Source organism: Pseudochaenichthys georgianus, chromosome 8, assembly GCF_902827115.2.
Source record: "Pseudochaenichthys georgianus chromosome 8, fPseGeo1.2, whole genome shotgun sequence".
Taxonomy (NCBI): domain Eukaryota; kingdom Metazoa; phylum Chordata; class Actinopteri; order Perciformes; family Channichthyidae; genus Pseudochaenichthys; species Pseudochaenichthys georgianus.
The window spans coordinates 8,019,868-8,044,713 of NC_047510.2; the positions used below are offsets into that span (position 1 = coordinate 8,019,868).

Consider the following 24,846-nt stretch of genomic DNA (forward strand, 5'->3'; position numbering starts at 1 on the left):
TCCAAAGACATGTGCTACCAAGCAAGCATACTCGAGATTGAGATACACCCCCAGTCTCCCCTTGTTTTGTGTCAGTTTGTCTTGTCCTGTCCCTATGCAAGTAGTCAGCGTGCCTGCGATTACTCATCTTGCCTCAAGCCTGATTTATGCTCTCAAGTTATTTTGTAAGTTTTGTTCCTCACTTAGTGAGCGATTTTCTTTGTGCCTTTTTTTAGCCTTTTTGTCATCTCGTTAAGAGTGTCGATCATTTTTTGTGTACACATTTTGGAAATAAAGTATATTACTTATACTTTACCTCTGTCTCCTGGGTCGTGCATGTGAGTCCTTTTCCCTGTGTATCCGAGTTCGTAACAGTATTATACAGTAGGGCTTTTCTATTGGCATTTATGCCAAGCCGACTCTAACATGAGGCGTTGATTTACATTTCTAACAGTTTAAGCATTGTACTGAGTTGTGCCCGATATGGACTATCATATTACTATTACTATTACTACATATTATTATTATCATACTATTTTAGTAACATGTTTAACCACTTTGATTATTCCAAATACCTAGTCCTTTTTTCCAAAGAAAATATTAAAGATATTAAATATTATGCACATTTTCAGGTTCATATTTGATTTTGTACTGTCACATGCTTACATGCTTTAATGCTTTGGGGGGGTGCTGCCAGGGCGAGATGAGGGCGGTCCGTGCAGGGGGGGTGGTTACTTTGGTTCGAGAAGTGAGGGGGATACAAAACAGGGGGTCTGTGGGCGCTCCGCAATGGAAATAGTTCTCGAGTTCCTGCTTTGCTAACAAAATAATGCAATCCAAGAAAATGTGTAGTGTATAATGCCTGGAAAACGTATCTAGTATCCTATCCATGTGAACCTGCTTTATTTGTGAGTGGATCTCACATACTCTAGGGGGGTCCGGGATCATGCTCCCCCGGGAAGATTTTTTTTTAAATATTACATAATTAGCTTTTGAAGCACCTGGGGCTGTTTACTATTTTTGGATGTTTAACTGAACACCCATACAACCAGTGGAGGAAGTGAACTCCCTCCAGTCAGGACGTCCACAACACATCCGCCCTCCTGTGGTTAAATTAATCAATCTCCAGACAAGTTAATGAAGCAACATATAAACGTGTGTGCGTGGGTTTTCTTGTAATATATTTTTAACGAGATGGAGGGTAGGAGGTGTGTGTGATGTTGTACTTTGTGTGGGGAAACTATCCTTTTATTAAATAGTTAATGGATATCAATGGTGCTCTGACTCTTCTGAATGGTCTTTGCAAACAGACCAGTGATGTATGAAATGACTGCCTTTAGCAAGATCAATGAAACCAACAATGTACCTGCCGAACAAAACTGCAATTTGTCTTTATTGTTACATAACCGTTTAGCAACAGTCAAATAGAAAATACTGATCCTTTGAAGGAAAGAAACCATAATGTGTTATCAACATATTGTGAAAGGCTCACCTTGTCCCACTGTCTCTCTCTGTCCAAAGTGATTATTGTCATGGCTGGATTCACCAGGTAACCGTTATTGTTGAAGGAGAAGTCCTTGTGTTCCCAGGTTACATTCAACATGTGCCTACAGAGAAACAAAGAGAAAGATGATCATAATTGACATTTAAAAAAAAACAACAGTATGCAATTTCCTGTAATCAAAACACCGTCTATACTTTCTTCTTGATGGACTATACTGTATATTTGAGTACTGTCCTGAATCTGAACGTTTAAACACCAGAACCCAGAAGATGCTCATCTCACCATCATATAACAGATGTCTTGGCTCTATAGTTGGAAGTATGACTGAAGTACGAACTATAACATTGATTTCTATAACATTCTGTACAGAACTTTATGGTCAGCAAAGGACGAACCCCTTTACTTTGATCAACCTGACGTTTCTTCCGGCACCACCATAGGGTTGACTTTTTAGTTCCTTTTTGAAATATCTAGACAACTATTCTGGTTTGCTTTTTATTTTGGTAAAGATATAGACTTTCGCCTCAGGAACTTAAATCTTTTTTCATGCCCTCAGTTGTCATCAAGAGACATGATTAACATTTTAATTGACTTAATACTTTGGTTCAGAGTCGTTCACAGTCCGTCAACATCTGGTGAAAGAGATATATCAGGAAGGATTTTAGGGAATTTTTCCAAATTAGGCACAAGCATCCAATGATGAACTGATTATAGTCAAGGCCAATGTGACTATAATAGTGTTACCGTAATATAATGATGCCATGATTTTAGTTTTTGTAGCTCATGCAAACATCACAATACAGTGGGCATTTAGCTCATGTGCCTCACATAGGCACAGCGTAGTCTCATTTTTATTTAAAAACATTTTTAAAAAACATTTTTGTTCTATTTAAATTTCATACATATTGCATTTACACTGTTTGAAATGTTTCCCAAGTTGTGGGAATAGCATGTGACTCTTGTGTCATAGCCATTTTAGGCTGATTGGATAAGTTCACAAATGCCTTTTCACCGCACAGAAAGCTGTGTCGTTGTCATAACAGAGACACAAGGTTTCCTGACAGCTTCTGCACCGTGATACAGAAACTGTGATCTCCTTTGATTCCATTGTGTCCTCACTCACTTCCTGTTATATTAGACCTGCGACGCGGCTCTCTCACCTCAGCCGACACTCCAGCAGAGGTGATGAAAGCCTGCTGGGAGGAGAATAGCCTTCCGCTCTTGTCTGTGTGAAAAGCCTATTTAATCTTGTAATCTGCAATAATCCCATTAACAGGTGAGCTGACTCATTATCAAAAGCTTGTGTGAAAAAAAATCTCCAATCAAGTGAGGACAAATCTGAGAACCGCGGGGGATGGTAATGTTTGATCTGGCTGGAAAGAATAAATTATGAACTATAAAGTTAATGGAAAGCGCTTTGTTCTGTCTTCCCAACCTTCATGTTACAGACCAGAGCTGCTGCTATGCAAATCAAGCCTGCTGGGTTTAGGAAGTCTATCAGAAGGGGAGTTGTACAGTATCAAAGCTGAGATAAGGTTCACTGCACTACATTCCGGACGTTTTGGGTTTACAAAAGAAAAAGTTGTCTACCCTACGGCTCTGAAGACTCCAAAAGTAAAAAAGATTCTGACATCAGAGAGAGAAAGTGATGTTTCATAATGCAAGAGTACTGTCTGACGATGTTAGCATCCCCTTGGTGACCATACAACAACATGCTTTGAACACACATTGGCCTGTATGACCTCGGTTTATATGAGCTAAAAGCTGATGCTGGTTCCTTTCTGGCTCTTCCCTCGGCTGATTGAAACATTTTACCTAAAAAAAAAAGTGCTCGACATTGCGTAGCACAGATGGCGTCAGATGGCTCTTTTGGACATGATTTAAATAAGGAGAAGCCCCACCCTTTATCGTCATCAACACCAACCCACCCAGCTTTCAAGGGACATAGGGGAGCGCTAAGTGCGGAGGACAAGAGCTGATGGATTGCAGTGAGGCTGAGGACAGTTTGGGAATGTGACAGTCGCCAAGCAACAACGTTTATTATGATCCAAGCCTATCCATTCATAAGAGTCATTATTAAGGAGAGCCGTGACCTCAGACCTATTCTACTTTCTAGGTATAAGGACTAAATAATGTCATTAAACAAGCTTTAGTCCTGAAGATTATATTTGTATTGGATTTGACTCTTGCCTAGTTACAGTAACTTTAATATTCATTGTAGTCAGGAGTTCAATTTGAAAATGAAAGTATCCATAGAGTCTAGTTCATGTTTAAACGCATCAAATCAACACACTTGAGATAGTCTAGAGCAGGGGTCTAAAGTTCAACGAGGTCCAGTTAGAGAAAATCTCCCCATGCAAAGGTCCGGAACATCAAAATGTCTAAGTTTATTAGTGTGATATTGAAGTGACCTGTAGCTTTATCAACGTCTGCATGTAATCAACAACTGACTGCCAATCAAATAAAGAAAGTACAATTCAAAAACAACAATATTTATTGTCAATTAACATTACTTAAATACTGTGGATATGTGTAATGTTTAGTTAAGTTAAATGCATCAATGTGGTGCACTTTGAGAGCAACATTAAGAGATCTATGGATACATCTCTCAACACCCATATGAAACAGAATTGTAGCATATTTTTCTTTTTAGATATTTTACAAATCACTCCCCTTTTAAACTCTATTCTTGTTATTTTTAACAACTTTTTTGTTGCTGTCATATCGTATTTTATACCTGTTTTTCATTTAGTCTCATTAATAACTATAATGATCATATCAAGGTGTGCCTTAACCTCACTGAGCTGAGGTTATTTGAGCCTCTCAGGAGAGAGCTCTCTTCCACCTGGTTGTAGAAAAGCTCTTTAAATTCGTTAGCATAGCTAGCTAACCAGATGCTAATAACAACAGATCGCCACTGTGCTTACAACTAAAGACACAGCCACGCAAACACTGCGGCATGTGTACGGCTCCTTATGGGTATTGCAATATTTTAAGGGCTGGAGCGACGTTCCGGTGCTCTCTGTCAGCACTCCTTTCAGACGAGACATATACCACGTGAAGACACGTTACGCTCGTGTTGTGTTCATGAACCAGGAAAAACAGGTACTCGCTTGTTTAATTATTTTTGCGGTCTAGATTCCTTCTTCTTTTTTGAAGTGAGAAGTTGTCCGTCTGTCGGACTGACTCCCTCCCCCCCACCCCCAAAACGAAAACTCTTCGGTTCTCCACGAATTACACAAGTCACCCAAATCAGCGTTAAAAAAGCGGGAGGCGCCGAAAAATCCCCTATTAATGTATTGAGCTCCGGGTCCGTATAGGTCGGCGTCTGGGTCCGGATCCGGACCGCGGTCCGCCTGTTGCCGACCCCTGGTCTAGAGCTACATGGGTTCATACTGTATATCACCATTAGCACCATTAACAGCCATCCACTACACAGTTGTTTCTGTGGGACGATCCTCCACTCAGTAACTCACTGTTGTCATTTATGACCACTGACTTCAAGTGGCCTAAGTGGCCATTTTTGTTCAATGTGAGTGTAGTTTACTAAGAGAACCACCACAGGCCACTAACTCCTTTTTTAACAAGCATCACAATTGTGTTAGTGCCTTTTTGATGTAGAAGAGCTGTACAAAGAATGGATGTCCAACCCCGCTGTCAAATATCCTTTTAAACATTTACAAAATGTAAAATACTTTGATCTATTCCACAGAAACCATGAAGCACGAGTCTTCCAAATAACAGTGGTATTCAAATAATGGCCATGAATTAAATACCAGCAGTTGACTAACAATACAGAACACGTGCAGTTTCTAAAAGAATGATGAAACACATAGAGGGGAAAGGAATTGAAAGTGTACATTTCCATTGTGTGTTTTTATTAAAAAAAGTGTTTGTAATTTTAGTTTTATTTATACTGAACTATTGGATTAAATATATTTGCAATATCTTCTACTTGGCTGTTTCGTAGATCGCTGCAAAGTGACTGTCAGTACAACTTTAAATGTTCTGCTCTTTTATATGATTAAAGACTTACTAAGAAATAGACTAATGTTGTCTTCTCAGCTGCCTAAAAGCTTTAATGTGAAACATGCGTTCAGGAAGTGTTGAGTTGAATTGTCAGTTCCTGAAAGCAACTAAAAGTGGACTGGTTTTGTGGAAAAGAACATAGTCGTGAATTTATCATGTAAACATGGACAAGAATCAACAGCAACAGAAGCAGATAAAAAAACAAGCTCCCCACTAAAATATCATAACATATAGTGAATATTAGAAATACCTGAACAGAGTGTCATTACTAGCAGATGGCTTGACCGGGTTGTGACAGTCACTTTGGCCCTCGGGAACGAAGCCCCTCTGTGTCTGAAAGCTCTGCACGCCCTTCACCACGATAGCCACCCCGTCCCGCACCCTCTTCCTCAGGCTCATCCTCCACCGGTCTGTGATGATGCTGATGAGCCCCACAGGGAAGCTTTCAGGCGGGGGCATGTCTGGGTTCCCCATTGCCAGGCTGGGGATAATCCAGATATAACCCGGCCCAACCAGTCCGGCCTCTGACGCCATTCTGAACAGGTACTGAGCCTCTTCATGGGAGCAGTACACCAACAGCACCTGGGCGTCGACCTGTTGCAGCAGCCTTCCTGCACGTAGGTCGTTCATGCCATCAGCAGACATGTCGAAGGTAAGCACGTCCTGCAGGTCCCATATGAAGTAGCTGGTGTCGGTGAAAGATTTAACATGATCCACGTAGGTTTCGTAGCCTGGGTAGAGGCTGGTGATGACTACGAAGCTGTCCCAGTTGTACTCCTCCATCACCTTGAACATGCCGTTGATCTGCTGCTCGATGGAGGATCCCAGCTGCAGGAAGTTGGAGCCCTCGCCCTGTAGGAAGAGGGAAAACATCATATCGATGGGTGATGGAAACCATATAAAGACCTTAATGGTTAGTTAACTGCATGCAATTTTCTCCTGACTAACAAGCAGAATTACCACATCCTAATTGAATTTGTATAATATGCAATGGGATCTCTAGAGGACCCTCTTTATACACACTAGGGAACACACGCAGAATTTGTGCTCAGACAAATCGCATATAGAGAAGTGTGTTCCCCAACCAGTAGGGTCTTTAGTGCAGAGGAGTTAAGTGATTCTGCTTTATGTTGCTCTTGCAGGCGCTGTAGACCCGATTCATCACTTAAACTCACACGTCTTACTTTTGCCGCGCAAACACTGGCCGTCATCAAGACTTGCAAATTGAGAGGGATGGTACTATCACTAGCCAGCTCTGGCCCTACATTTCCTTTTTTTTTCTGGAAATGCAATGACTTTGAGAGGGGAATGAGGGCGTTTTATCTTCCAAAAGTGGTGGGAAACATGCTTTTCACTGTCTTGTGGTGTGTGATACTTTTACCTTTAAATACGTTTTTTCGTCAATGTAGGACTCAATTAAAGAGTTTTTACAATCAGTTGTCAAAGTAAAAAACGCAATGACATGGATTGGGGTGTGGCCAAATGTTCCTGGTAAAATGCCTGAAAGAAAAAAAAACAGAAACTGTTTCTTGGCTGTGATTTAGTACCGAGTTACCCTTTAAAAGTGCTTTCTGCATCATTTTGAACGTAAAGGCAAGAAAACCTGGCCAGTGCACTTTACTGAACCATTTGTATTTGGTGAAATGTCTAGAGTCTAAGTGTTGCTTTCATCCACAAGGTAGTTAGTTGCAGGTAGTTAGTAGTATGTAGTAAGGTTGGCTTATTCAAAGGGACTTTCTTTAATTGGAAATGCTAGAAACAAGCTAAACAGTTTTGTGTGATGTGTTTTCTTACTTTTTAAAAAGGCATCAACAGGTTTGCAGTGTATCTGCAACTATTACTGTAGCTTTAATCAAAGCATAAAGATGATCACATTGAAGGAATTTCTCCTAATCTGGCAACCCAAATGTTGTATATCCCAATCTCTAAACTTTAGGATAAGTAAATGTTTCTTAAATATTAACCAATGGATAGTATTTATTTAATAAAAAAAGTATTCAATGCAATGCTTCTAAATTCACGAGCCAAAAGAAAAGGAAAGATCTCTGTACATCAGAGAAATCATCAGAAGAAGACAAACAGGGAGTAAACACTAACGGGAACATGGTATGGGCACTTCAGTATTTAAAGACTGGTTAATGGAAAATAAGCCGTTGGTACACAGTGGAGTGGACTATTTCATTTTAGCGGAAGCAACACCAGCATGTGAGCCAAGTCGTTTATGTAATACGTAGTCGTGCTTCGTGTCGGGATCCCGATCACCAAACATATTGACCAAAAACATTTTTATCAACAATGTATTAACAGACTCTTCATCAACTGCACATTTAATGACTACATCCAATAAGCAATGAGTCACGCATAAGCAAAGGTAGATTTATAGAAAGCAGAATTAAAATATAAAATATACCAGGCTTGCAGTCGTCTTAACCATGGCCTCATCTCTTTAAAGTAATTATACAGAGGTATCACGATTAATGTGACAGTGATGATGGATTGATGCGACTGTGCATGTACAACCATTCATTTCAGCAGAGATTATTGATTCTCGAGCAGATTCCTATTACTGTGCCTCATCTTGTGCTGCATTGTTCTGCAAAACAAACACTGTAATTAAATGGTGAGTCATTTTTAGAACGTGACTTTGGTGTGAGGGTATAGTTATTAGATGTATAAAATGCAAAATAACCCTTGCTTTTAATCTAAAGTAGAAATATATGTTTTGACTCATCCTCCCTTGGGCTGATAGTGTCACGATTCTCATGTTATGTCACATTTGTAGTTTTGTATGTTTGGGTGTTTGCTGTCATGTTTTCCTGCTGGGTTATTGTCTGGTCCTTTTCCCTGTGTTTTTCCTCCCGTCCTTAGTTTCCCTGGTGTGTCGAGTTGTCTGATAGTGTTCACCTGTTGTCCTTGTGTTTCTCCTCCCCTGCCCGGCTGTTTCTCGTCTTGTGATTACCCCTCCCTGTATTTAGTCTTGTCTCTTCCTGTGTTCAGTGTTGGTTCGTCTTTTGTTGGTGACTGAGTTCACCGGTGAGTGTTCTAACCTAACCTATCAGGCTCTCCTCTCCTCTTTCTCTGCTTCGATCTCTCAGGCAAAAAGCACTTTCTTTCAAGATAAGATCCAATCTTCCTATTCCAATCCTAAAAAACTATTTTCCATCTTCTCCACCCTCTTGGACCCCCCCAAAGCCCCTTCCCCCTCCTCCCTTCTGTCAAGCGACTTTGTTAACCACTTTGATAAAAAGGTTGATGATATTCGCTCTTCTTTTTCTGACTCACCTTTACTCACCGCTGGGTCACCAGACCCTCCTTCCACCTGCACACTAACCTCCTTTTCCCCTCTCTCTCCAAGTGAGGTTCTTACCCTCATTACCTCTACCACCTGTCCTCTGGACCCTATCCCTTCAAACCTCCTTCAGACTATCGCTCCTGATATTCTACCCCTTCTCACCCATCTCATCAACACTTCTCTAACTTTTGGTCACTTTACAAACAGTCTCAAGGAGGCAAGAGTAAACGCTCTCCTAAAAAAACCCACTCTCGACCTGTCTGATGTTATAAACTACAGGCCTGTCTCTCTCCTCCCGTTCCTGTCTAGAACACTTGAACGTGCTGTCTTTAAACAACTCTCCTGTTATCTCCATCAGAACAACCTTCTGGATCCACACCAGTCTGGTTTCAAGGCAGGTCACTCAACAGAAACTGCCCTCCTTGCTGTCTCTGAGGAACTGCAAACTGCTAAAGCAGCCTCCCTCTCCTCTGTCATCATCCTGTTGGACCTGTCTGCTGCATTCGACACGGTGAACCATCAGATCCTCCTTCACACTCTTCAAGAACTTGGAGTTTCAGGCTCTGCACTTTCCCTCCTCACCTCATACCTCAAAGACCGCACCTACAGGGTTACTTGGAGAGGGTCCGAGTCCGACCCTTGTCAATTAACTACAGGGGTCCCTCAGGGCTCTGTTCTTGGTCCCCTCCTCTTCTCCCTGTACACAAACTCGCTCGGATCAGTCATTAGCCCGCATGGTTTTTCATACCACTGCTACGCTGACGACACCCAATTAATTCTGTCCTTTCCCCGCTCAGAGACCCAGGTCGTCGCACGCATCTCTGCTTGTTTAGCTGACATCTCTCAGTGGATGTCTGCTCATCACCTCAAGCTCAACCTTGACAAGACTGAACTGCTTTTCCTTCCGGGAAAAGATTGTCCCACTCTTGACCTAACAATCAACATCGGCACCTCTGTTGTTTTCCCGACTCAGACTGCAAGGAATCTGGGTGTGATCCTAGATAACAACCTGTCCTTCACTGCAAACATCACTGCTACAACCCGCTGCTGCAGATACACGCTTTACAACATCAGGAAGATACGTCCCCAGCTGACCCAGAAAGCGACGCAGGTTCTGGACCAGGCTCTCGTCATCTCACGCCTAGACTCTACTGCAACTCCCTCCTGGCTGGACTACCTGCATGTGCCATCCGACCTCTGCAGCTCATCCAGAATGCAGCTGCTTGCCTGGTCTTCAACCTTCCTAAATTCTCCCACACCACGCCACTCCTCCGCTCCCTCCACTGGCTTCCGGTAACTGCTAGAATCCACTTCAAGACACTGGTACTTGCGTACCATGCTGCGAATGGATCTGGCCCTTCCTACATCCAGGACATGGTTAAACCGTACACCCCAGCACGTGCACCAGGGCTCTCGACTAACTTTTTTCCCCATCCTCCCGGAACCGTCCCGAAATACAATCCAAGCCGTCTCGAAAATGAATGTGGAGCGTCCCGATTATTTTTTTTTTTTCTACATTATCATTAGTTAAAATCATTCAAAGTGACCTTTAACATAAATAAAACATCATACAAATCATTAGATGATAATTCATCAACCTTTTTATTTTAGTAAATCATTCAATCACATAAACAAAGGCCAAATATATTTAAACAAACACACAAACGAGAAAATTACTCTAATATTGAATCCAATCAAGTCCCATCCAATTATCAAAAAAAATCCAACACTGTGTCCTGAAGACAGAACCCAGAGTAACCACTAACCAGGATGACAGTCTGTAACACAGTCAGGAGACCTTTACAAACTGCCCCGCCCCCTCGCACACAGACGGGACAGAGAGATCTCATCTGGATTGGAAAGCTCGAAAATACATCATAGACGCATATTTTAGTCTTATTGCATATTAGAAACGGAGTTGGTGAAACTAAAACTGCGATATAATGTGTATGTAGCAATAATACATATGACATATATTTTTTAAATGTCTCCTGTACCGATAAAAAGTCTGATAACGTCGGAGCTTAACGTTACCACTGTCTTTAATAATTCCGGCGCGGGGCCCGTTTAATACCGGGGCTCGGTACCCATCCCTACATGGGGAGAGGCGCAGCATATTGCTAAGGACTAAATACGATGGAGGGTTCTCATCTCAGCCTTATTACTCATAGGGGATGAAGAGGAGTAAGTAAATAAAGAGGCCGGCGCTCCAGGGTCTGGTTCTGCTGTGCGTTTTTGTGATGTAACGGTAAAACATTTCAGAATTCCTCCACGGGATGCCATTGTCATTGTACATCACTCAACCCGCGAAATACACACACTCAGTCAGTATATAGCTAGACCCAGAGCCATATTATATTAATCTGGCTAGACCATAGAGAGCGCGAATTTGCGGACCAGGAATTCGCGGGCACAGCCAGCTGGGCGGCTGGCTGACAGCCAGCGGCACAGCAGTGGCTACATGTGTGTGTATTTCGCGGGTTGCTAAATGTTTTGTGCGTGTGTGTTTATGTTGACAAGGAGGTTTAATAACTGTGTGCTACACAAAACGTGCAGTCGGTTTCATTTTCATCGCCGTTTGTAGTAGAGTTAGCAGGATATTTTTTATTTTAACTCGTCCCAAATTCGTCCCAAAATTATTTTGTATCCTCCCCGACACTATTTTTTTCGGCCCCGGGACGACGGGACGTCCTTAAGCTCGAGCCCTGACGTGCACTCCGCTCTGCATCAACAAAATGGCTCGCTGCACCCTCGCTGCGAAGGGGACCCAAGTTCCCATCAGCAAAAACACGTGGGTTTGCTATCCTGGCTCCAAAATGGTGGAATGAGCTCCCCATTGACATCAAGACAGCAGATAGTTTACACACCTTCTGGCGCAGACTGAAAACTCATCTCTTTCGACTCCACTTCGAGCGATAGAACTATTAACAAAGCACTTATATACTAATAAAGGACTGGCTTACCTAAAGCCAGTTGAGTAGCACTTGAAATGTTTTTGCTCTATGAAACCTGATGTACTTATATGATTCTGTTTTCTTCAAGTTTGTATTTTGTTGGTCGAACGCACTTATTGTAAGTCGCTTTGGATAAAAGCGTCAGCTAAATGCAATGTAATGTTCTGTTTTGTCTGTATTAGTTTCATTATCCTTGAAATAAAGGTTTATCAGAGTTATCTGCATTTGGGTCCTGCTTCCTTCACTCAACCGTGACAGATAGGTAGGTGGCCCCCTCCTGACCCTGTCTGCAAACAGGCTTGTGATCTGATTCCGCCTGTCTCCTTGTTGTCCTTGAAAGAAGTTCAGTGGTCTTGTGATGTATGAGCATCTTATGATTTCAGACGTCACAGCTAAATCCCTTGACTTTGTGCCTCTGACTGTACTGTGCTCACACCCCTGGAAAAATGTGCAGAAATCGCTGTTTTTTCTCACACCTCTCTTTTTACATCCACCAAACAGTGAGGAGGTTTTTCAAGCATTGTATTTTTATGGAAATAATGCAAATTACACCAAAACCTACAGAAATAATATATAATTACATTGTAACTGTGCCAGCGGTTTTACAATGCTATAATGTGGCAACTATGTTTAGCTTTCTTTCCCAAATGACTGATTACTGTAATATTCACAAAAATGAAATGCGGTTATCAGCGTCTTCACAAGGAATTGGTTTCAGCTCAGTGTAAGGGACATGCTGCGGACTAAGATGGATTAGTCTGCAGTGGAGGCAGGCTGGCTGCATACATCCACACTGGGAGCAAGGTTCTTATGCAGGTTAGTCACGGAGGAGCTTGAGAAGATCGTATAAATCTACTCCTTTTCTCCCTTTCCGTTCGCCATCCCACAGCAAATCTGTCAGCATTATTGCGTTATTCCTATACGTCCTGCTTCTGCAACGCCTTTCAATCAGTTTGCCTCGCGACAGGTGCTAAGGTGTCAGAGCGTGCAAGTGTTTGTGTTTATGCATGTGCTTGTGTATGCTTTGTGCATACTCACTAGCCCAAGAGTCTGTCAGAATAAAGCCCCTTGCAAACTACGATCTCAAAAGCTCAATTAGCAGAGAGCAGACTGATAGCGCAGTCCAAATGAGCCTGGGGCATTACCAAAGGCTCAGCTGCAGCTCAAAGCCTGAAGTCACGACCGCCCTGTCGATGTGCAGAGCATGTACGGTACTGTGCAAGGCATATGGTTGTAGGGAAAGAGATGAAACAGTCAGTCGGTTACACAAAATGTAATATGAATTCCTCACCAGTAGATTTTCAGGAGCAAAATGCAGACCCCTGTAGGCTTGAAGTTAACAAGTCTTATAGTTTTGTATCTGAATACATCTAAAGGCTAATATATGAATACACTTTCCACATGGCCACACTTGGAAGTAGCTTCTTCTTGGTTTCATCCCACCTTTCTTATTATCTGTTATTACAGCAGGGTATTTTCTACCAGAGATGGTATTTAATGACATTGGGATTTTTTAAAGACTCACTATCTACGTCCACATTTATCGACTATATGTAAACATGTTTTTCTGTTTTGGTTCACACTAAATGTGCATTCACACCAAGCCACTGGGAAGTGCGCCAGCTGTTGAAACAAATGTGGCTGAGCAACTTTGATAGGAATGAACGTGGCCCTGCCTCTGAAGCTGTATCCAGTTCTTTTTATACATCCATTGGTTCACACCATTGTTGTTTGGAAATAATGTTGCCAGCAGGCTCTTCACAGTTGGCTAATAGAAACTGTGATGCATAGGGCGAAAACTATTACATGTTCTATTAGTGTATGTAATGTATTTTTATATCATAATAGATCGCGAAGAACCAAAGTACTTTACCAGATACAGAAATCTAAAATCTAGAATAGAGACGATTAGAGTGATTGTAGAAATACTGAAATCTCCCCTGGTTGATGAATCTCTATCGTCTCACGACATACAGAATAATATCATAGTGCACAATACTATGGATAATGTATGTTAGATTATGACCTGGGTAAATGTAAATGGGTATCAACCATTCAGTCAGTAAGCTCTATTGCAGTGTTGTCCACAGAATCTCACAGTAATAGTCTACAGTCCCAAAGAAGATTACGACCATTGAGTGGAAGCTTAGCTTCTCAAGGCTGAGATCACATTCACAAGGGTAAAACATACAGAATAACTCATATCACTGTACCAACACACATCCAGACATTCTGCACTACAGTTCAGTCAACTCTTTTGACCATCTAAAATGTTATCAAATTTGTTGCGCTGAAATCTTGCGATGTCCAGTTAAATGAATGCTTTGCAGCTCGAAGATTAGTGTTTAGATGCTTTAAAACTGGTCTGAGTTGGAGATAGATGAGTGTAAAGCAGTGATTATCTCTAAACCACAGCTGTTTCTGTGTCAGCGTAACCAATACTTCTTCTCAGATTTTACTGGACCACTATACAAACTGCTGTGTTTACCTGCACTAAAATTCCCAATGGGTAGCTGAATGTTATTTAAATGACTCAGGTGAGGAGTGCGTATTGATAGACTTGGACTGCATCCAAAATTCTAAAAGAAACAAGAGATTGCACTCACTTAGCTCAAAAGAGGCTGAAGCCAAATTGACATTATGCATTGTGCTTTATTTGTTGTTGCAGTGAGTGGCATTATAGCGGAAGAGATGGAAGTGGTGTATGGTTCCCTTGGTCACATGACTAAACTGCAGCCATATCACTCTGTTCCTTCTGGCAACGGCTCTTTGCTGCGACATATGTCAGCCTCCGCGGCGCAGCAGGAAATGCCCTGGAGTCGCTTTCCTATACTGTTGACGTCACGTAGATCCTGCGCGGCAACCAGGAACAGTCCTACAACTCCGTGGCCATTTGCCACTTAACAAAAAAAACATGACACTGTATAGATGGCATAGAGTAATACTCAATGGAGCATGAATTTTCTCTCTGCATTTGCTAGGATAAAAGGAAGAGAAGTAGAGTAATAGGTATTTTTTCAATTTAAAACGTCTTAGATTACATATTTTTGGAATAATCTCGCAACACCATGTTCACTTTTAGCATGAAAAATACAGTAATGACAAGAATAAAGCACCTGGCACGGTTGATTGGCAATATAAATTACCCAAACAGGTTTTACAAGAAAGCATTACATTAAAATATGGCTTATCGTACTGTAATACCAAAATACAGACAGTTTAAAAAGGGCTTTGCAAGTACTTTCCTTATTTAATCACTATCTTGCATTTTTATCACCTTTCTCAAAAAGATAATACTCATCTCCCAGACAATTATCATAACAACTTTTAAAGGACCTTCTTTCTCTAGACAGGCTTTATATGATTTTAATTTTTCCTGACCTATCATACCTTTTACACTGTTATTTGCAAGTGGTCAAATTGGATTTGTTCGTCCACCATCTATCTGCATTGAGATCATCTATATAAAGTATTTATATGTATTTCAAACCACGGTTTGGATCAACATTTTTATTTGTTCGGTGTTCAGACTTTCTAAAATCATTCTGAAAACCATAAAAAACACAAACCGATTGTTACGGTAAGGACTTCCTCCAATTTCTAACTCGAAGCATCAAAGAGGGTTGGTTGCCCCGTTAACACTGTACTTGCTGATATATAATTTATTTTGTCACTATATATCTCTCTTCAACATTACCCTGATCTGAGCAGTATATAGTTTAAGTTACTCTTCACAAACTGTACATGTATACTGGATCACTGCCCCCCTGGCTGCTTTATATTACTCTTCTGTACTTGCTTTGCCTCACTTTAGACAGGTGAAACTGCAACTGTGTCAGTGGTTTTTAAATGCAGCGGATGGCAGAGGAAGAGAAAAGCAAGTTTAGGTCTGAGCCAAGACAGACAGATACAAAAATAACTGCTCTAGTTTTTTAGAAAGCCTCTGGCAAATGTTCCTGCGAAGACAATCAGAGTTTTGCTCTTGTCTGACTTACATTTGGTCCACTTTACAATGCTCTGCCTCGGAGGATGTGATCTGTCAGACCACAAGATGAATGGTTCAAAGAATGCTTGTATTTTAGGTCAGTATATTGAACTAAATGCATAATGACAGAACAAGTGGATTTTGTGCAACTGCATTTTGTGGAAATCACTGCATATATTTATATGATCAGAGATTTGTGACAACTTTTCCTGCATAATACAACAAAACAAGTTTATTCGACATGTTTGGAAGGATTTTCCTTTAAAACTAACTGTCTAACTGACTGCCCTAATAGTTTTTTCACTGTCCCGATTTCATGCTCCAGGAATTGATTAATCAAAACATAGACTAAAGTCCAGCACCATTCAGCTTTTGTAATATGAACTCAATCAATCTAATGTAACCCAAATAGTTTTAGATACAGTAATCTAGCCAAATGTTAACCATACAGGTAGCAGATTAGAGTCTATGTTGTTAATATCATGGTTTTTTTTTTTAGACTGATGAAAAACTGCTTATTTCATCGTTTTTGGAGGACTTTTCAAGCTCTGGGCTGTTTTGTTCTGCCAAAGAAACAGCCATTATTAATGATATTGGTATATCCACTGTTTGCAAATAGAGCAGACTTTTGGGAACCGATTGATCTGCTGGCAATAGTAAAGTACCTATCTTGGATTTTCTGTCAATGTGAAATTGACAAATGCCTGCTAGAATCTTAACTAGAAGAGATGCATAAACAATAAGCATTATTCTTAGTGGAGAGAAATGTAATACTTACTGTCTTAATCGTAACATTAGTTTCTTCTGATCTTTTGCTTTTTATAATTTCCTTACATTTCCTCATTGGGATAGAAAATGAAAATGGGTTGATGCTTAGTGCGCCCTGACGTTGCCGATCAACAAATCGGTCAAACAAAGTGTCCTGAGGATACACTGTAAAATATTACAATGATTTCACAATATTTAGCTGTAATAGTTTACAATAAATTACTGTTTTACCACTTTACAGTCTTTACCTGTAATGTTCACAATATAATACTGTACATTTTGAATTTCACAGTGAAATCAATACAGGCACAGTTAATTACAACAGGATAAATGATTTCCAGGATTTCACAACATGTTACTGTATTATTTCACAGTAAAATACTGTATTCAGACCATCCTCTGTGATAACACAACAAATTAAGTGATTTTCTTGCTTTCATCGCTCTTGCTTGGCTTTAAATACTAATGTCTTTCTTTGGTGCAGGTTTTACTTAAATTGAAAGGGGCACCGCTGCAGTTGCCTTAAAATAAACAATGCAACATATAAATGTAATCTTGGCTTATTGTTTTCAGGTGCTTCCTGGGCATTAATCCTGAGACGGGCTCGAAAGCCAAAAAGAGGCATGGCAATTTAAACCCCCATGTCAGCACATTCTTCAGAAAAATTGTTGACTTCGAGTGGATGTCGTCTGTAGACATGTGTTACGTGCTCCCCTCCTTGTTTTCTTTCTGTCTCCCTGCTGCAGGTGCACCTGGTCTGCCCCTGGCTCCGCCTCTGCCCAGGTGCACCTGGTCTGCCCCTGGCTCCGCCTCTGCCCAGGTGCACCTGGTCTGCCCCTGGCTCCGCCTCTGCCCAGGTGCACCTGGTCTGCCCCTGGCTCCGCCTCTGCCCAGGTGCACCTGGTCTGTCCCTGGCTCCGCCTCTGCCCAGGTGCACCTGGTCTGTCCCTGGCTCCGCCTCTGCCCAGGTGTTCCAAATTCCACTCAGCCGTGTATATATAAAGAGAAGCTGGAGGAGAAGGATGTCTCGCCTATCCTAACGCCGGGAGACACTCTCCTTAGAATACCTCTTTGCCATTTTGAGCTGTAGGCCATATTTTTGCAGATGTGTTTATGTTTAGCCTGGAGGACCTGGTAGTCCAGTTTTTGCGGCTTTATTTTGTTTCCCATAGGGTTTATAATTGATTTCTGGTTAGGGGGGGAGCTCTGGGTCCTACGGCCCGTGGTGTGGCTGGCTCGGGTTCCCTCCTTCTGTTTGTTCCTTTTGGCCAGTCCTCCAGACCTCTTTTTGTTTCCCGTTTCGCTTGTGTGAGCAAACGGCTGATTATCAATAAATGCTCGTTACCAAGTATACCGGTTATTGCATGTGTTCTTTCATGTTGCGGGTCTCAGCACGAGCCACTACGCGGAGTAGAGGTTGGGGCCGTAACAACATGTCCAAGACACTGTGAAATGTACTTTGCACTTCAATGGAGTAATACAAAGTTAAAATGGGCATTTTCTTTGTTTTTCTTTGTTGGTTGAGCTGATTGAATTGTGTAGTTATGGTAAAATCCCAGTGAACTAGTCAGATTTACAATATATTATCGTATTATTTACATTTTATATTTACAGTAAATTACTGGCTACTGTGTTGCATTACTTCTACAGTAATAGTGTGAAAATAGAGGTAATTACTGTAATTTATGTACAGCAAGGTACCATAATATCACAGCTCTGTACTGCTATATCACAGTAATTCCATGGGCATGGCAACTGTAAAGTCACAGTATTTAGTTGTACTTTTATTCTAATTTACTGTAAAATATCTACAGTAAATTACTGTGAAATATTCACAGTCAATTACCGTGAAATCCATGCAACTAGTAGCCAGTAATTTACTGTAATTTTACAGTCAAACATTTTACAGTGTAGAAATCAGTTTATAATTTGATGCTATCACTTCCAGAAAGATCAAACCCTGGGCTCTAAGCGATATGTATGAAAAGTGAATGAGCGCCATTGCGTTATTGACTACCGTTGACAGAGACCAATAAATCAATCGACGGGGCGGCGTCAGAAACTATTAAACTAATAAATGAATAAAGAGGACATATTTTTCAAATGTTCAGTTTTATCTTTGTATTTTGTGCCTCTACTGTGACATGTTTTCATGCTTAACTGTTCAAAGATACATTTTTTCTTTGGGAGAGAAACTCCCTCTGGAGGGAGCTTTGAGATTGTACAAACACCTATATAACACACTAAAGGAAAGAGAAATCATCAAAAAGTATAATAGGGCCACTTTAAAGCATTACTGCCAGAATAGGTTGTAACTAATAAATACAATACTTGAGTCACATTATACGTTAAAGAAAGAAGAAATATTTATGTAATAATTATTTGCGTTAGTACTTAGTGGTCCATTTTATTTTTTTTCGGTCCTTTGCAAACTGGAATGTGTGATATGCTGCACTATAATAACTTTTGAAAGACTATGCCCAGAGGTAAAATCCTACTAAACCAGCTCTCTTGGCACAATCCATAGTTGGTCCCTTGGATGGTAAGCAAATGCTGACAGACTCCCTCTTTCTACTTCTAGATAGCCTGCTATTGGCAGCCCCTTTTCACTGAGGCAGCATGTCACTGATGCGGCTTTCACACCAGCGCTTTTCAGTTTCTAGCTCCGAGCGGGAGCTTTTCTGGTTCAGCTCCAGTTTCCCTTTTCAGCTCCCGCTCTGTGCACACCGCCCACTGGCGCCCCAGAGCTGCCCTTGCTGCGTCATGACGTCACCGTTTACATCGCTGATTTGCCCCCCAACGGCAGCTCACAACAACAACTGCGTCGGGTCGATGATCGCGTTGCTTTTAATCACACGAAGCCAGAATAAATTGAATAACAACTTCTCCAACCTTATACTTTGCTCCAGAGTGCCGTGGTTCATTGTTTATTAATGTGTTTCTGCGGCATTTACCGACCGCTGCACAGCTGCTCTTCCACGGAGTTTATTCTCCCGTTAGCTCCCGGTTAGCTCACACTGCAGCGGCCGCTCTAAAGTATTCACTGTCCGACTCACACAAGCAGCTGATGCATATCCCCAGTTCCCCTTAGCCTAAGTGAATGTGTGTCAGTCTGAATTGACACTGTTTGGTATCACAACGCTGTTATGAAAGTTTCTCTGGTATAAAACGGGTGATGTTAGCATAGCAACCGAAGCTAAACTGACTACTTGCATCCGATAGCTGCAATAATACAAAACAACACGTCTGCCTCTCTCCACAATGATCGATAACGCGAACGGATGGTCAAAGTAAGGCACAAATAAACAGAATCACACGAAGCCTGGTTAGTGTTGCCTGACTTTATAAAGTGTGTTTATAGGCACTACTGCTTGTAGGCAGGCATAACAGTCGACCCATGGGAGGTGGGTTTAGTTTCCTGCACGCCTCGACGTGAGAGAGACGTAAGCGACGTCGCCTCTTAGCTCCAAAGCTCTTGCCTCTGGGCCGACAATTTTTTGGAGCTGAAAATGAAGCGGATTCCGGAGCTAAGAGCCGGCGCAGCTCCGGTGTGAACTGGAAAACCCGGCGCTTTTCAGGCTCTAGCTCCGAGCCGGAGCTGAAAAGGCGCTGGTGTGAAAGGGGCATGAGAGCTTGTAAAGTGGGCTAGGCAATCTCAACACTATACGGTTGTGTAGTTGTCTTTTCATTGATACTCATATTCTTTTTTTCAAATCTGAGATGGGTGAATTCATGAGACACATTGTGTAGTTATAAAACATATTGTTAACATTTCCCCAAATATAGCCTTAGATCTAGACCATAAGACTACATGTTTGTGTATTTATCTTAGCAAAGTACATTTTTTACGCACAATGTAGGGTGCCTTGCTCAATTACATACAATTAGTGAACGATATCGGCCGATATTCACTCTCTGCCGATCGATCGGTGCTCTCTATAAAGGCCGATCGTGAGAGCCGATCACATGACGTAAAATACAGAAAAGGCCTTGAGGTTTAAGTTTTTTTACACTTAACAGCATTTTAAAAAGACATGCAGTTTAAGTCCAAGTTTGAGCACCTAAAAATGGAAGATGTACTCCACGGAGGCCCAAGACCATAACAAAAAACATTTAATTATAAGGGGACACAGGGAGGTGTACATGTCAATCAGAGGGGTGGGTACCTCAGTGGGTACCAGAAGATTACATTTTGTTACCAACTGGGTTCATCCTTATTAATAATGCATGCACTCACTGTTCTGTGATGCACTTTTAATGCATTCACTATACACCATTCAGTTATGTTCTCAACTAATTAATGATATAAAAAAAAGCCACATAAATTAAGGGAATTACTGCACTCTATGTATTGTCTCATTGTGTCAAACTAAAAATAAAATGCTGCAGGATTCCAAATGGAGAAATAAAGAAAACTATAGGAAATTCTAATTCTGACTAAAATATAAGTTAAAGGTCGCATGTCATGCTTTTCTGGTTATTACCCGTTTTCTGGTTATTACCCGTCCCCTTGTGTTATGAAGGTTTTTATGCATGTAAACGGTCTGCAGAGTCACAAACCCTCAAAGTACAAACTCTAAAACAGAAAAGATCTGTCCCCAGAACGCCTCGTTGGAGATTTCTCTTTTTCCATTTTCCACTCGATGTGAGTTTGGAAAATTGCACAATATAAATCTATTTTAGTAGACCTCAACAATGGAATTATGATCAGTAGAAATGGCCATGACATGGGACCTTTAAAGACTTATGCTTTCCTTTGGAGTTGTGATCCTTTGAAGAGAAGACACTCATTTATGATATTTATTAAGTTTACTTAGTATTATTTTCACTCTATGCTGCTGAAATTAAACAAAATAAAAGATCTGATCTCCTTAGCAAACTCCTCAACAGCAACTTTTTTAATTGAATTGAACTCAAGTACTATACTTTGCAACACATTTGTGGTAAATTACTTGAATCACAGTACTAGTGCCGGGTACTTTAACCGTTACACATTTAGTACGTTTAAAAAATACTTTGCAAGTCCTTTGCCTAAATTTATATTTTTTACACTGCTATTTGGCCACTTTAACGTCAAGTGCAAGATCTAAATATGTACATGAGACTTACATTATAACTGCTTCATCACAGAGGCCTAATCTATTAGTGTTTCAGGATATATGAAACAATTCCCTCACACAATTCCAGATTGATCTGTCTGGATATTTTATAACCGGCCTCTGTTGCTCTACACCTGCCTACTTCCCTTAAAGCTAATCATGTATAACAGTTACCAACCAGGATTATGGCAAGAAATGATGGAAAACCAATGGCTTTCAGCCGCTAGCGTATTCATTTTAAAGGCTATTATTTAACCTATAACATGAGGAAAACTGTGTGTGATTTACAACCTACTGTAATGGTTGACTGCAGCTGATGACATCTCTATTGCCCAGATTCAACTGCTGATGATCTGTATTCAGGCTGTAATTTCATGTTCATTACAGTTCTCAGTTTAGCTGCAGTATGTTACGTGAGTTGCTCACTGTGAATGATATTAATAAGACATTACCTGAAGATCTAATCAGGGTCATCAGACTTAAAAGTTGTATTTTATTTAGACCTTGCAGCCTGACATATTTCAATAATGTTTTCAGGGCATATTTAATGCAAAGGAAAGTTGTTGAAAAGTAAATTAATTTGTTATAGTTTGATGACTTTAGAATTGTAATCTTAAAGGGTCCACAAGTAAAACCCAAACTAGCCCTTCCATAGCTTATTCCCTGTCCCACCAGTGTATAGACATTCATTTATTGTGGCGTCCCACAGGGGTATGCTATTGGACCCCTTTTGTTCCTCATCTGCTGCTTCATCATTCGTGTCTCCCTTGCTTTTAGCTGATGATGACAGCTATGTTGCTTTCACATTATCATGTTATCATACCTATTTTTTCTTTTTGTTATAGTTGATGACCTTGACATTTGAATTTAAAAGTGTCCACAAGTGAAGCGCAAAGCAGATCTTTCTTAACCCTTTCCCTGTCCCTTCCGTCACACTGACCTTGTAAGGCAGGACAACAGCAGAGCCTCCGCTGATGCCCACGATGGGGACTGCCGTCTGAGTGGAAATGAAGTCCAAGATCTGGGCCACGGCCTCAGAGCCAACGTTGTCCTCGAACACCACTCCATGGACGCGGTTGGTGGAGAGGGTGTCACAGATGCGGGTTAGCAGTGCCCGTGGGTTTGTGTTGTTGACCAGCACAGTGATGGGGTTCACTTCAAGAGGCAGGTCCATGAAGTTTTCCCGGCTCAACCGCCCTTTAATTTCCGTCTGGTAGGCCGAGCCACTGAACACCACCGCCACGTTCACAGCGGGAGTGGGAACTCCGAAAGGCCGGCCTGAGCAGAAGGGCACAGTGAAGAACAGCAGCAGCAGCAGCGGCGGCGGCCACCACGGGGAGTCGCTCAAGCAGCCTAGACGAACGCCCATCTCAGTCACCTACTGCCTGGAGGTGGGGTCAGAGTGGAGGAAGGGGTCAGCAAAGGGATTGAAATGTTAGATACACAGCACCAGTTGTTGTCTTTTTCTGAAATGTTGTGATAATACGCAGTAATGCCTGTTTGGCGGCCAACCAAACTGCCTTTTGTTTAGAGTTGGCTTATTTTGATCATTGACCTTTTAGCTTTATCTCGCTTAGTGTGCTGGTCCGCCTGCAATAACTAAGACAGTGTAAGAACCCATTAACAGGCCCAGATTGGTTTATATTTAGAGTGAGGCCATGGTCAGGCTGTTGTGTCTTAGGGTGGCAGCTGCCACCCTGCTGCTGTTGTATTCTGCGGGCCAACCCAACAGATGGTGTCCAGTGTTTAATGCAACAAATGGAGAACAAGAGGGTTTATAATTTTTTCTCTCGTGACATTACTTTTGAAGCTGTTGCTTAATTTCTTTCAGTGGTCTCCAAAGCATTCAAACTAAATCTACCAACGGTCTGCAGGCATGTGTTTGGTTATACTGATTAATTACAATGTGTTATCTGTTTGAGTTTTGTATTAGGTTAGGTTATTTTTTCTAGTTTCTAGATACTGTCCTTTAAATTATTACGACAAAAAAAAAGTTTGTATACAAAAGGATGAAATTCAAAGAATTTTAAATAATCCAAGCTCTTTGTTCTACATTGCACCACTAATGGACTGGAATTGAAACCAGTAACCCTTTGCCAAACTTTTCATATTTATTCAAAAGCCCTAATTCCTGTTTCCTGCCCTCTGGAAGGTAATGGGGGAGAAACACCACGAGAGAGCTTTGGTATGTCAATCCATGTAGCGTCAGTTTAGCTTTCACATTGTAGCCCGACAGCAGTTTGTGTGTTGCTGTCAGACAGACTTAGGCTCTTTGTCAAATCTGTCACAGTAGTGTTTGTGGCCCTGAGAGAGTGCTGCACACTGGTCCCCTGTCACAGAGATCTGATCCACCATGTGATGGAATCCCAGTGGGGTGAATATATTGTAATCCCTTGGTAATCCCTGCCAGGCATCATGGCCTACAGTAGGGCTTGATTGTAGTGTATAAACTTATCAAGAAATGTGGATAGTGCACAAGGCTCACTGTAGCTGTAGCATGTTCTACTTCCTGTGTGGGACTTAGCCATGAGCTCCCTTTAAAGAACAGGCATGCGGGTAAACAAGCCCGGTTGTAGAGGATCATCACTAGAATAGTTATCATAGAATGTTTTTCCAGTCATGCTGAAATCCACATAAAGATGTTGCACATGCGTGGGAAACTGTATATGCTATGTCCTACATGTGATTTTCCAGGTAGGCTTTGGCTCGTAAATCATTTTATAAATTGATTAGTCCCCACTGTTAGAGGGCATCATGACATTAGTCATGTTTCAGCTGTGACAGCAGCGGAATGGTTTGGGTTAATGTCTTTGATGGGGAGTATACGTGGTGAAAATGCTTAAAAGCTTCGACCTCCCATAGGTTTAATCAAGTCATGGAAACAGCTGTATGAAGGTCGTATCCTGGGGTTGTGGATATAGAGTTAAAGCAACAGGAAGTGAGTCATCAATAATTATTTGACAAGGCTTTTTAAAGTCAACACACCTTCATATAACAAGACAATTGATAGGTTTGGGAAACAGGGGCTTCCAATATAACTTATTTAGTATTGAGATTCTGGATAGTGCTGTCACTAAGCCTTGTGATGCAGCTGAATGGCAGATTGCTTCTGATTTGCTTGGCCCTGACCCCTGAAACAAAAAGTCATCTGAACCTGTAAACTGCACCAATTCACAGAGGATTTTATACTGTGCTTGGGCTAAATCCTCCAGAAAAAAAACATCCTGTGTAAACAA

General features: G+C 41.3%; 1 protein-coding gene across 1 annotated transcript in view; it reads right to left on the reverse strand.

Moving 5' to 3' along the window:
• Positions 1-24,846, reverse strand: part of grin2ca (glutamate receptor, ionotropic, N-methyl D-aspartate 2Ca) — a 91,486-nt gene that overhangs the window by 46,046 nt on the left and 20,594 nt on the right. Inside the window, exons 2-4 of the mRNA XM_034088382.2 lie at positions 22,551-22,995; positions 5,763-6,364; positions 1,472-1,586 (exon numbers count right to left, since the gene is read on the reverse strand). Coding sequence (XP_033944273.1) covers positions 1,472-1,586; positions 5,763-6,364; positions 22,551-22,979 — 1,146 coding nt within the window. The 5' untranslated portion in view covers positions 22,980-22,995. The remainder of the gene's footprint in view (positions 1-1,471; positions 1,587-5,762; positions 6,365-22,550; positions 22,996-24,846) is intronic.